The 12,758-nt window shown below is 27.8% G+C and overlaps 1 protein-coding gene across 2 annotated transcripts; it reads right to left on the reverse strand.

Annotated features, from left to right (window-relative positions):
* Positions 1 to 1,857: 1,857 nt before the first annotated feature.
* Positions 1,858 to 7,459, reverse strand: LOC112690507 (voltage-dependent L-type calcium channel subunit beta-2-like). Of its 2 annotated transcripts, XM_025564525.1 has the most exons (6): positions 6,662 to 7,452; positions 5,684 to 5,843; positions 4,048 to 4,279; positions 3,754 to 3,928; positions 3,576 to 3,671; positions 1,858 to 2,216 (listed from the first exon to the last, which is right to left on the reverse strand). In XM_025564525.1, the coding sequence occupies exons 1-6, from the start codon at positions 6,788 to 6,790 to the stop codon at positions 1,914 to 1,916; spliced, it is 1,095 nt and encodes a 364-aa protein (XP_025420310.1). In that variant the 5' UTR covers positions 6,791 to 7,452; the 3' UTR covers positions 1,858 to 1,913. The 2 variants fall into 2 exon arrangements, with proteins under 2 accessions (XP_025420310.1, XP_025420311.1); XM_025564526.1 differs by lacking the exon at positions 3,576 to 3,671 and having other exon boundaries at positions 6,662 to 7,459.
* Positions 7,460 to 12,758: the final 5,299 nt, after the last annotated feature.

Consider the following 12,758-nt stretch of genomic DNA (forward strand, 5'->3'; position numbering starts at 1 on the left):
CCGCTAAAATGTTTCTACTTTTGAAAATTTCGGGGGGTCCGGACCCCTGGACCTCCCCCTCCCAGTTACGGCCTTGGTACCCACCTAGTATTTTTTTTTGTGAGGGGTTTTAGTTTTAGGTGTTAATTTGATAGTATCTTATATGCTGTACAAAGCAAAGATTTCTCTATAATTTATACAACCTAACGCATCTCCATTTTTATATATATGACATAAGATAGAAGTGTTCCATTGCATTGGCATTGTTTCTTCCTTCCATATTTTTCGAATTATCTTTCCCATCTGTTGTATTAAGGCTTGACCTCCTTTTTTCAAAATTTCTGAGACCTTATTATCTTCTCCTGGAGATTTTCAGTTCTTGAGCATTTTTACAACTATTTCTACTTCTTCATCTATTGGTTCGACAAAATCTTGTTTTATTATAACACCGGATTCAGGAATTACTGTTTTAATATTTTTATTGTTAAATAGTTATAAAAAGGGACATTTGAATTTGTTGACTACTTTATTCGGATTCGTTATTAATGTTTCATCATTTTTTACTATAGTTGTCCTTTTTTTGAATCCTATCTTAATCTCGTTTGCTCCTACTAAGGAATGTTTGTGTTACTCCTGTAATTGCTTTCCATTTGTTCAATTTTTGTGTGTTTCTCATTGTCTCTTTCTCATTGAATCTTTTAACATTATAAGACAAACCCTATCTTGTTCTTCTAAAGTCATCATCAAACCATTTATTCTTTTTTTTTTTTTTTTTCGTAATCCAGTGTTTCCTTGGCCATGATTTTTTAATGTTTTTTCTAAGTTTGCCCATAGAATTTCAACATTATTATCCATTGTTTCTTTTTGTCATTGTATGTTTTGTGCAATATTTTCTCTGAATTTCTGGTCTTTTTTTGGATTTTATAATTCTTTTATATTAAACAGTTTTTTAAAAATGTTCTCTCCCTAGTGACTTCTTTGTTAAGATTAACACTTAATCATTTATTCAGTAGGTATATTTTAAAACCAAAATCTGCTACATTTTAGATAAGCTCAGAATTTATTAATTGATTAATGTAAGACTAACCTAAATAATTCAAAAACACATTATCCACCTTTTTTTTCGAAAAAACATTCGATATTTATCCAATTTTTGGCTAAAAAAAAGCAGAGTTGTGTTGATTTCAGAATTATTCTTCGTTTCATTCATTGTTTCCACATCATCATTAAAGTTCTAGAAATATTTCACGATTCAATCATCTATTATTTTTTTTCTGTATTGATATTATTTAAAGAGTAACGTATTTTTTAAACTTAATAATTATTGGTTATGTTTGGTACTACTATACTGTTCGGCTACTTTATTAGTTTATATAACATAATCAACAACAATATGATTTAATATTTTACTGACCCATATTTATCTGTTAGATTCGAGAATTACACGATTTTCGATTCAAGGTTTTAGCTATAATACATTTTAAATTAGTTATTAAACATCTATTAAACATAAGTTATAAGAATAAATAATTATAAATAACCCTAAATTAAATTTAGAATAATGATTTTAGAAGTTTTCTATCCATAATTATGAATATAATTAATTCGAGTATTATTATAATAATTATATATTAATATAATAATATAAAATATAAATATATAAATAATATAATATAATAATAATATAAATATATATTAATAATACATTATTATTATAATAATTATTATAGTAAAATAGTAATAGTACTTAACATTCTGAAATAGTGTGGTGTTTGATGATCAGGATGTGTGATGAAATAAATACATTCTTTAATACGTTAACCGAAACCAACATATCTTTCTTGGTTTCAAGTTATTATGAAGGTAGTAATAAACACATAAACAAACACAATCAGTTTATTTTTTTATGTACAAAAAATATAACTAAAACAATATTATTCACGAGTGCTATTATTAAGTTTCGAAATTTCTGGAGAAAAATCTATATTTGGTGATCTTTTAGGCTTCGTAAACAATTGTGATTCGTTAGGATTTTGCGTCAAAGGTGGATGTGTGGCTCGCCAATATGATTCCAAGTACTCGGAAATGTGTTCACACGCTTCCTCCAGCCGATTTTCGTCCAGTATTACATCAAACATTTTTGGTGAACACTGGGCTAACTTTTCAGACGTCACCATTTGAACATTAAGATGTCGAGATTGTGATTTCCCTCGAGATTTAATTAATCGTTGAAGTATCTACAAATACAAATACATGTATACAAAGTGTTTTATATTTAAAATATTTAAGCGAAAAATCAGATAATGTATAAAAATTTTACAAATTATAAAATATTTATATTTTATTGTTTTTCTAGTTACAAGCTATTCGTGTGAAATAAGTTTTCTAAGTTGAATAAATTAAAAAATAAATAAAAAAAAGTGTATACTTTCTCGTAAATTAAACATTATTCTTATTAATTGAACAAGAAAATAAATATTAAAGACGTTCTGTATCAATTTAACTGTATGATAACAACTTAGAGTAGAATTATTTTATAAAAATATATAGTAAATATTTATAATAAAATGTATGTATAATAAAATAATGTTACAAGAAGTACCTAATACTTTTATTGGTTCTTATGAATTTATTTTATATTAGACTCTAAACATGTATGTAGGTTAAAACTGGTGCCTAGGATTTACAAATTAAAAATGTACTATATAATATAGTTAATATATACCTTTTTTTTAATTATTCTACATAAATACAAGAGTAACTATGACTAAATAAACTATTTGTTATTAATAAAATAGGTCACTACAAAAACTATGCATTTAAAAATAGAAAACCTATTATATGACCATACAAAAAACCAAGTTCCTACTTTTTATAAGATTTGTGTAATTCTACATTAATACATATCAAATTATTATTTTATTGTCTAATCAAATTTCAATATCTTATTAACACAGCTAAAAATAAAAATAGTGAACTATCGTTCTCGTTTTTAATAACTACGTAAATTAATACTGATAGCAACATCATAGTGATAGTATAAAACGGTAATAAATTATTTAAATTATTTAAAATTAATACAAATTAATTCAAGACTTCCAACTTTGATACCTTCAGAAGTGTTGTCATCTAGACCAAAAATCTTGTTAACAATATCGTAGTGAAATCACAAATAGTATCAAGAAAATTGATAGAGAAGTTGTCACACATCAATGCACTATCATATTAAACATATAAATAAGTAAAGTAAACGAAAATATATTGTTTATACCTAAATATATTAGATATACAATAGATACATTAAAAAGTGACAGATTTTAAATTTCATGGTGAGCGGAGTTCTAACTTTTGTGAAAAGTTTATTAATAATAATAATAATAAAAAGATTTTTATTTAATTTTTAGTGGCTAATGTTATTTTTTTTAATAACCGAAATAAAATGAACCTTTACTATGCACTCAACAGTGAATGCTGTGCATAAAAATTAGAACCTAGGAGGAAGGAGGGGATTTAAATGTTTAAATAAACATTAAAAAAAAATATATATATACATAATTTTTCCAAATAGCTTTCTAGAATTCTTATAAAAAACTTACTTGAGGTGAAACTTTTATATAAACTATGATTGGTGCCAAAGAAGTTTTCGCTAATTGCGATGGATGATTAATAGTATCACAATCTAAAACAACAAGCTATCAAAAAATTCCAACTTAACTATTAGCGTTTAGTATAATTAGTAATTCAATATTTCGGATGATTAAGAAAACACAATACCTGTAATGTTTGAGCTAGTTCAAAAATGCGTTCAACTTCCTGTTGCACATTAATCATTACATTACATTGTGATTTTAGACCCGGTTCCCTTTCAATAATAGTTCTTTTTGAAGGATTATTAAAAAGAGTTTTTTTTGCTAAAGATATATCAGCTGTTATGCGAGTAATGATGATTCTGAAATTTAAAGATAAGATTTCTTACAATATAATAATATCATAAAACATACGATTTGCATTAATTTATTTCTTTGAACTATCTAAACAGTATAATTTATTTTAATAATAATAATTTACCTTCCTTCGAAACGATGTTTCAAAAAATCAAATAATGCTTTTTGCATCATATCGGTCACTTCATAACCCTTTAGAGAAGGTCCAACTAACACAACCGGTCTCATTGCGGGTACAACATCGTAGGGTGGTGGTGGTATCACTTGTTTTTTAAAAAAAATGTTTTGTTTGTTTTTGGGTGTTGGGACAGTTAAAGTAGATACACGATTATGTTCAATGGGATTATCAATTTTAGCTATAAAACAAACAAATATAATCATCAATAAATTTAAATTACCGATATTATTTTAACAAGACATAATTTATAGCAAAAATATTAAATTAATAATGACTTGAAAATTAATTTAAAACAGTTAAGTTTTAAAGTTTTATTTAAACATTATTAATTTAAATGTAACTATCTATATGCCAAAATCAAAACCGTATCAGTTATGAATTTTCACTTGATATTAAATACTACAGTAAAACTATTTATAGTTATTCAATTTTAAAATATATATTCTACCATAAATATAAATACATAGATTATAGACTATATAATTTAATCATGAGGAGATATAATAAAAACCCTCAGTAATATATTCAATTAACATAGTGACACAATATATTTTAATCGGGTAACCGTTTGAAAAATCAATTTTTAGAATGATAGAAGGTAAAATTCACATTCTGAACCACCTTTCAAAGTTTAAACTTATTTATATGAGCAATTGTATTAAAATTTGCATTTTTTTAAATTGCTATTACTATTTTTAGCATAAAATTCAAATAAGCAAAATTATTATTCAATTCAAACAATTTTGATAAACAAACTTTTTAATATTTTGAAAATCCATAAGCTAACACAAATGCTTATATTCTTTAATTTATTAATTTTCAGTCGTGTTTATATTTTAACATTAAAAATATTGATACATTTATCTGATCATTTGTACAGCTGTAATAAATGTTGGCTCTTATAATGAAATATAACTAAGTTATTAATATTACAAAAAAAAAAAAAAAAAAAAAAAAAAATAGTAAACCGAAAATTTACGTTTCATGAAAATGTTACTACAAAATTATTTCAAATATCAATTAAATAAATAGAATATAAAAGGAAAATAAAAATAAACCAATAAATATTAAGAATGAAATAATAAATCTTTACTTTATTTATTCTAATTAACTTTGAATTTTGTGGCTCTATAATGATTACTATTTAAAGAATAAATATTTTGATACATATTTATTTTATTTTTATTTTGAATTACGTAATTTTAGTTTTATTGAATAATCATTTTTTTTTTTTTTTTTAAATAACAACATCGAAAATTTTAATGAAACACCTTTAAAAATTGCATGCAATATATTGTGTAGGTAGTTTTTCAATTTATGGAATAATGTTTTTAAATGTTTAGTGTCTTGCTTACTTTGGTTATTTTGTTATAGCTATCCATACTTTTTTAGTATTCAAGAACTTTGTATAATTATTCATATACTATTCAAATAAACTAATATTTGAATATTTTAAATAGTATTTTTAAAAAGTTTTTCAAGTATTACTCAAATAAATTTTAGCAGAACGTTCTTAAAAATTTACAATTATGCTTATTGGTAAATAGTATACTGCATAAATTTATAAAAAAATGTACACCACCTAAATTGAACAAGGGCAATTTTTTTGAAGTAGATGTTGTTGAAGTTTGTGATTGATCCATCATACGAAGAACTTCAAGTTTGATGGGAGACGGTACAAATCCCATATCTGAATTTTCCCTCACTAAGCGACCTATCCACCAGTTATTGTCATACTTTTCCTAGAAAAATAAAAATACAAAAATAAACATTCATTTCATCATAACCAGAAATAAAATATCTATCAATATATATAATATTTATATAAGAATAGAAATTCATCTTAAAAATGTATAAAAGCAATGAACAATTTTCTTAAAAAAAAACAAAATATTTTATCACATAATCTTTATCTTCACCGATATAAATATTAATCTTACATACTCTCTCAAAAAAAAAAAAATTAAAATTAAAACATTACCTACACATTTTAATCTAAATATTAGTAAGTACCATTAATTTTATATCCATTTAATAAAACTTATATGGTGGTAAAGTATTGTCATACATATTTAATGATTAGGAATATCATTCAGAATCGTACGCAAAGAGGGAGTTTTATGGGTTCAATCCCCCCTCCCGAAATGTAAGAACATTTTTAAATATGTTTTTATATAGTATTAGTGGTTTATATATTAGGTATATAAATATGAAAATATACAACTTAAACTCCCCCCCCCCCCCCCCCCCTTTTGGTGTCCCCCCCCTCCCCCTTACTCCTCCGAAACGCAGTTCGTTTACCATATTCATATTTTAAATTTCGTGTACTTTGTATAAGCGAGACAGAATTTAAAAACCGTTGAAATTCTACAATATCTGTTTTTAGTCTTTGCATTACATCGCCTAAGTTATGAAAATGAAGACATCTCTATATTCAGATTGAAACGTTGTACCTTCTCAGTCCCTCTGTGATTTAACAATTGTAATTTTTAATTTAAATCAACAGGTTTCGAGTCGCAGTCATACAACCACACCGTAGAAATTATGTAAATATATGTACCTTGATGTGCAAAAAAGTTTGCGCGTCAAACGAGATCGCGCAACAACCATGGATCGGCAAGTCGTTGTCCTTTTCGCCGTCGAACGCGACGTTTGTGCGGATCGCAAACGCCACTGACTTCGTCTGCATTGTGGAAACGCTGCGGTAAAACGGGGATGTAAAAAATTTCAAATAAAAACCATTGACCAAGACAAGCGTCCTACGAGCCCCGGCCGATTGACAGGGATAACGCGTGTAGCACGGTGACAGCCGGACTTCAGGCTGTGACGATGATGGTGCGGCGATGATTTTTTGGTCCCGCGGAAGCCAACGGATTTGAACGCGATTACGGCGCGGGAACGGGACCGAACCAAGACCATGTGGCTGCTTCGCAGTGACGATGACGACTGACGATGCGTTTCGCGCAATCGGAGTGGTCGCCGGGTGAGCGGTCGAACAGGTGCGTCGCAAAATCGATTTCTGTCTGCGGCAAACGCGAGCCCGCGTGCGTAGCACGGACCTAACCACTAACCAGGGTTAGGACCGCCGTCGGTACCACAAGCACTGGTTAAGCGTAGAGAAATATTTCGAAGACATTTACCGACCCGACTCAAGTAAAATGGTTTTTTATTTTAAACTATTCAGGATAAATCCTCCAGCACTTAATGGAATATAATATTCCGAATGGTTTTCGAATGTTTTTTCTTTCGAAATGTACCTATTTGACTTTCGTAGTTATTGTCATTGCTACAAAATCGGCGAATAACAATACTGTCCCACTAAAAATAGAAGAAAACAAAACAGTATAACCCGACTGTGAAAAATTGATGAGTAAAACAAATGTAATTTATAAGACGGTAAAATTATGAAATTATTTAAAAAAGTGACTAAACGAAAAAAAAGTATTCGCGTGTACTGTATTCAGAATAATGGTAAAAAGTAATCAAAATATTGTAATAAACACTTTAAAAAAAAAAAAATTATTTCAAAATTAATCAAAATACTTAAAAAGTATTTTGAATACAATCCAAGTCTGAAATTAACATATAAATATAGAAATTTCTAGTGTTTAGATGTGATGTCATTTATTTTATAATATTTTCATTTTATTTGTAGACACATTTTTCTTTTTGTAATAAAATAGAACAAAATTACACGGTTTCTCTCCAAACAGTATCTGTCCGTGAAGTAATTCACAATCGCGTCTTAAAACGGGTTGACTATATCGTAAAGGTACAATGTACATTTTCTCATGGAAGTAGTCTATGTAGCGCTCTAAAGCTCTCTACAAATAGTTTATAAGAGTATACGTACATATCTGAAGTACTCTAACAGAGCATATACCATTTCCGTCAAATGGTCATTTCCGCCAATTTAAAAAAAAAAAGGTACGATTCCCGTTTCCGCCAGTCTTTACCTATGGTAAAATTATTATATTATACTTCATATTTTTGCTATGGAAAAATTATTATAATATATTCCATATTTTTGAAAAAAGTAAGATCTTCATGCTTTATATGTCATAACACACACATACATACTTATATAAAATATATATAGGTAATAAATATTACTTAAATAAACAATTATCGTATATAAATCGATAAAATTGAAACTACAGCACAGACAAGAACATTTTGTACACTAAAAAACTCTTATCAATCACAATTTATTTTGTATATATATATATATACATATACCTACAAGGTTACCTATCACTTATCATATAATTAAAAAGTATATATTAAAACATTTTGGTAGAAAATGTCCAGTTGGACACTTACATTAAAATAATCGTGTTACTCGTACGTAAAGACTGTTGCATTTAATTATGTTAAATAAATTAAGGATATATTATGATTTTTTAATTATTTTTATTGTTTTCACTATGAGACAATATGATATATTTATTTATTAGTGACTTGATTTATTATTATATTTTATAGGAACTATGACAAAATTATTATTATTATTTTTATAGAAACTACGTTGAAAATAGAAAAACTTTATTATTATTATAAAATGACAAAACATTATTTTTAATATTCTTTATCTTAAAAATAATATGAATAATATTCCAATAATATAGAATATATTATAACAATTTAGCAGGTAGATGGTGGAAACGAGAATTATACCTTTTTTTTAAATTGTCGGAAACATTCAGTTAAAATGTTTGTGGGAACGGATTATTCCTCTCTATCAGTAGCCGCTCTGTGTTTTAGCTAGATCAATTAAAGCATATAGTACACTGAAACAGGGGCACCCTCAGAAAATCGGCTTAGGAGTTGCGAAATTAAATGTATGTTATGCATTTACATAATCACATATTTACATTATTATATTTACATAATAAACATACTCGTAACTCTAAATTTAATACAATGAAAAAAACTGAAACGCTGCATATTACTATAAATTAAAATATAATTTTAAACGTACCTATTATGAATTATATTTATTATTGTGAATCAATAATAATGATAAACGTCTGACATTTATTTCAAAATGATTTATAACATAAGTTTTTTGTATTTCAAACAATATTGAATCTTCATGTCCATCTTTATATAAGTGAATTAGAGCCAAATTGTTTAACCTCGTATTACCTATAGTACTCGTAGATCTTACTCATGTTCTGATACGACGCTAAACACTATAAACAGATAATATATATGAATACATAGTTAAAATAATCTTGAATACAATTAATTATAATCTCAATTAAATAATTAGCATACACGTTTTAATTTATTATTATTAATGTTAAACACATTGAAATTCTTTCAATTTAATAGGAAGTTTCTGGTAATGTAATGGTAATTCGTACAGTAGGATAATGTTTAGATTCTTCTAGTAAATCAACTATTTGTGTACTTGGATCACATGGTTTTCTTACTAAAATTTCATACCAAATTATTGCTTCTTCTTCAAAATTATCAAGAAAAAGTTTATATAAATTATTGATAGATTTAACTATATTACTATTATCATTTTTTAAGGTGTAAATTAAATAATAACAATTATTTTAAATTGTCATCAAAAAATCCATGATTAATTTGCATTATTATGGAATATCAGCAGCGAATAAATAAAGATTATCTAAAAAAGTCATTAATATTATTACTTAGATAATTATCTCGATGTGTTTATCGGATTCACAGTATACAGTAGATACCTAATACATTACGGACTTTCATAATCGCCTTAATTTGAAAAAATAAAATTATAAATCCATGTGCACACTGATAAAAATGTAGAACTAAAAATGTTTTAAATAAAATAAGCTCATTATTTGCAAAATGTATAGAATGATATTTTTTTTGTTCATTAAAAAATCTCATTGGGTGCAATATGGGCATAAGTGGCCCCTCTTAGCGAGCGTCCCTATTTTTTTCCCTTTTGAAACCGGGAACGGGTTGGAACTGTTTAGCACAATACTGCCACCCGAACCCGTATCGTTTATTCACCATAACAACATACATAGCTTTACATACGTGGGGGCCTCTAACCCCCTAGGTATTTAGACTTCGGCCCACAAATTCAGTCACCATGCTATACTAATCACGCCTGCCTGTCCCGCTCTACATTCTCCTTCCGCTCGAGAATCGCCTCCATCATTTTGCCAAACGCCAACCTTAGCGAGCGTCCCTACAATGATTCACAATGTACACGGATATAGGATTCTACAACTAAATTAATTTTAATCAATTCCCCTAGTTAAATATACAAAGAGAGCACGGTTATTTAATTTGTATTGTTTAGGTACTTTACATTTTATATTTTTTTACACACATTAGTTCGTAATTCTGTCTACGATATGCGATGTTATATGGGACAAGAATATTTTGTAGAATTTAATTGAACTTCTGGAGTCGTCAATCAAACTATGGAATTATACATTAAACAAATATAGAGACAGGCAACAGAAATCAAAATTAAAAGAAATGATTGCAAATTCATTAAATAAAAATTAATACTGTAGAATTCAATAGAAAATTATATAATCTTTGATATCAAATGAATAGCGAATTAAAAAAGATAAAGAATAAGAAAAGTGAAGCAGATGCCGATGATGTTGTGAAAAGTTCTTTGGAATGTTTTGATACTAAAATGTTGTATTTGTGTTTGGACATGATTTGGACGGAAGTATACGAAGTATTGCCTATGAATGAGCATGCGATCAGTACAGTGTCCATTCAATCAACTGAAAGAAATATATTCAATAAATAAAAATTTGTATTTTACTAACTTATTTTTAAAAACATATATTTCAAATTTAAATTACAAATATGGGAATTTATTAAAAATAAAACTGCTGCTACAATTATAATCCTTTATTTAATATTTGAACCTAGGTAATTTGATTATGATTTCGATCTCTTATAAATTATAATCGTAATAAAAACATATTATAATGTTCTTGGCTGTGTCGAAAAATCAACAAATTTCAGATCTTATTTCGTAACTGTAGATATCACTAAGGATATGTTTACTTTTTAACTGTTTTATGGATTATTGAATCACAAACAGCTTTGATATCAAACCAGTCAACGCATTTAACTTTGAGCATAATAGTGTACTTTGAAAGTAATTACATATAGACAATGGCTACTAACGTTAGCTGTGGTGTAACGAACCATGAGAATGTGAAGCAAATCATTTACAGTCTAAAGAAATGCTCGATTTGTAAAAAAAGATGTTTCTTTCGACTAAGAAAAATGATAAAATGCATAGGTAAGTAAAGTATAAGTAGTATAGACCAGAAATATAATTTTTATATTTTTATTGTTTATTTAATGTTACGAATTTGTATATAATATACATATACATTAGCGTCGATACTCACGATGAATTTCTAATTAAAACATAAAATTTTTTTTGACAGCTTGCAAAACCGTTATGCACACTAAGTGTTTTGTGGCGGCCAATCGATCGGCGTGCAAAGTGGCAGTGGACCATCGCTGCTTTTGTACCGATGCCACTGCAGTGATGACGGACGAATGGGTTCTACCGTCAGAAAAAGCAGACAGCGAAGATGTCCCGATGCAGGTGACTGGAACGGTGATACCGGACAAGATCCAGCCGGCTTCAATAGCGCGGCTCTCGTGGAAAATGCAGGACGAGGTCCTGCGGTCTTCGATTGCGGCTTTGAAAGAGGTGGAATGCGATCAAGAGGCGATGCTGGCCGTGGCTTATACCATGGGTATGCTTCTGTACAAGGTAGAGGACGCGACAAAGACTGCGATGAATGAGCTCGACATCGCAACAGTTGTTAAAAGTAAGGCGCAGGAAGAAGTCCTGCGATCTTCGATTTTGGCTTTAAGGGAGGTGGAATACGAACAAGAGGCGATGCTGGCCGCGGCTTATACCGTGGGTATGCTACTGTACGTGGTCGAGGACACGTGAATGAAGCCGAAAGCGCAACAATTGTTGGCAAGTAATGAACAAGATTGCACGGATAATGAGAACATTTGATTCTTCAAATTTTCAAATTGAATGTGTCAATGAAAAATCTCAATATCTATTCATTGATCATTGCAAATTCAGATTTCAATTGATTCATTATTTAATTTTTAGTTTTTTTTATTATATTTATCTTATGTATATGTTCTTACACAAACTTTATTTTTTGATTCTTATATTGTTACTACTCATTTTATAACTATATTACTCTGTTATGATGAAATTATACTGTACTTATAAACAACACATATTTCTTCTTTTTTTATATTCGTGTCTTAACTGTAATTATATACAAACATTTTGAAAAAGCACAAAAAGTATTTTTAGAAATACCTCATATTTTTGAGTTTTTATGTAATCGAATTTTTATTCTTGCATATCAAGACTTGAATCAAGAATTAAAAATTTAATATCACCTTACTCATATAATTACCACCTAACGGTATTAAAAAAATTGTAAGTTAATATATAATTTATTAGCGTTAATTAAATTTGTATACAATTATCACGGAATTGACTATTTTTAAATACTTTAAGTCTGTATTAAAAGAAGTTGATCCATCCATTTAGAATGAAATAATAAAATGTTGAACTAGGATAGAATAATATGTTTTGAATATTTGGTTAAAACACTGGACAGTGTTCGGAATGT

This window comes from Sipha flava, unplaced genomic scaffold (assembly GCF_003268045.1).
Source record: "Sipha flava isolate LNK unplaced genomic scaffold, YSA_version1 507_pilon_pilon, whole genome shotgun sequence".
NCBI classification, from domain to species: domain Eukaryota; kingdom Metazoa; phylum Arthropoda; class Insecta; order Hemiptera; family Aphididae; genus Sipha; species Sipha flava.

What these genes read in the sequence shown, in the direction of transcription:
- LOC112690507 (XM_025564525.1), bottom strand. Translation starts at nt 6,790, where the DNA reads ATGCAGACGAAGTCAGTGGCGTTTGCGATCCGCACAAACGTCGCGTTC. An exon ending in AAACTTTTTTGCACATCAAG is followed by an intron (nt 5,844 to 6,661) that starts GTACATATATTT and finishes TTATTTTTCTAG; the next exon opens with GAAAAGTATGACAATAACTG. An exon ending in ATATAAAAGTTTCACCTCAA is followed by an intron (nt 2,217 to 3,575) that starts GTAAGTTTTTTA and finishes TTGTATTTGTAG; the next exon opens with ATACTTCAACGATTAATTAA.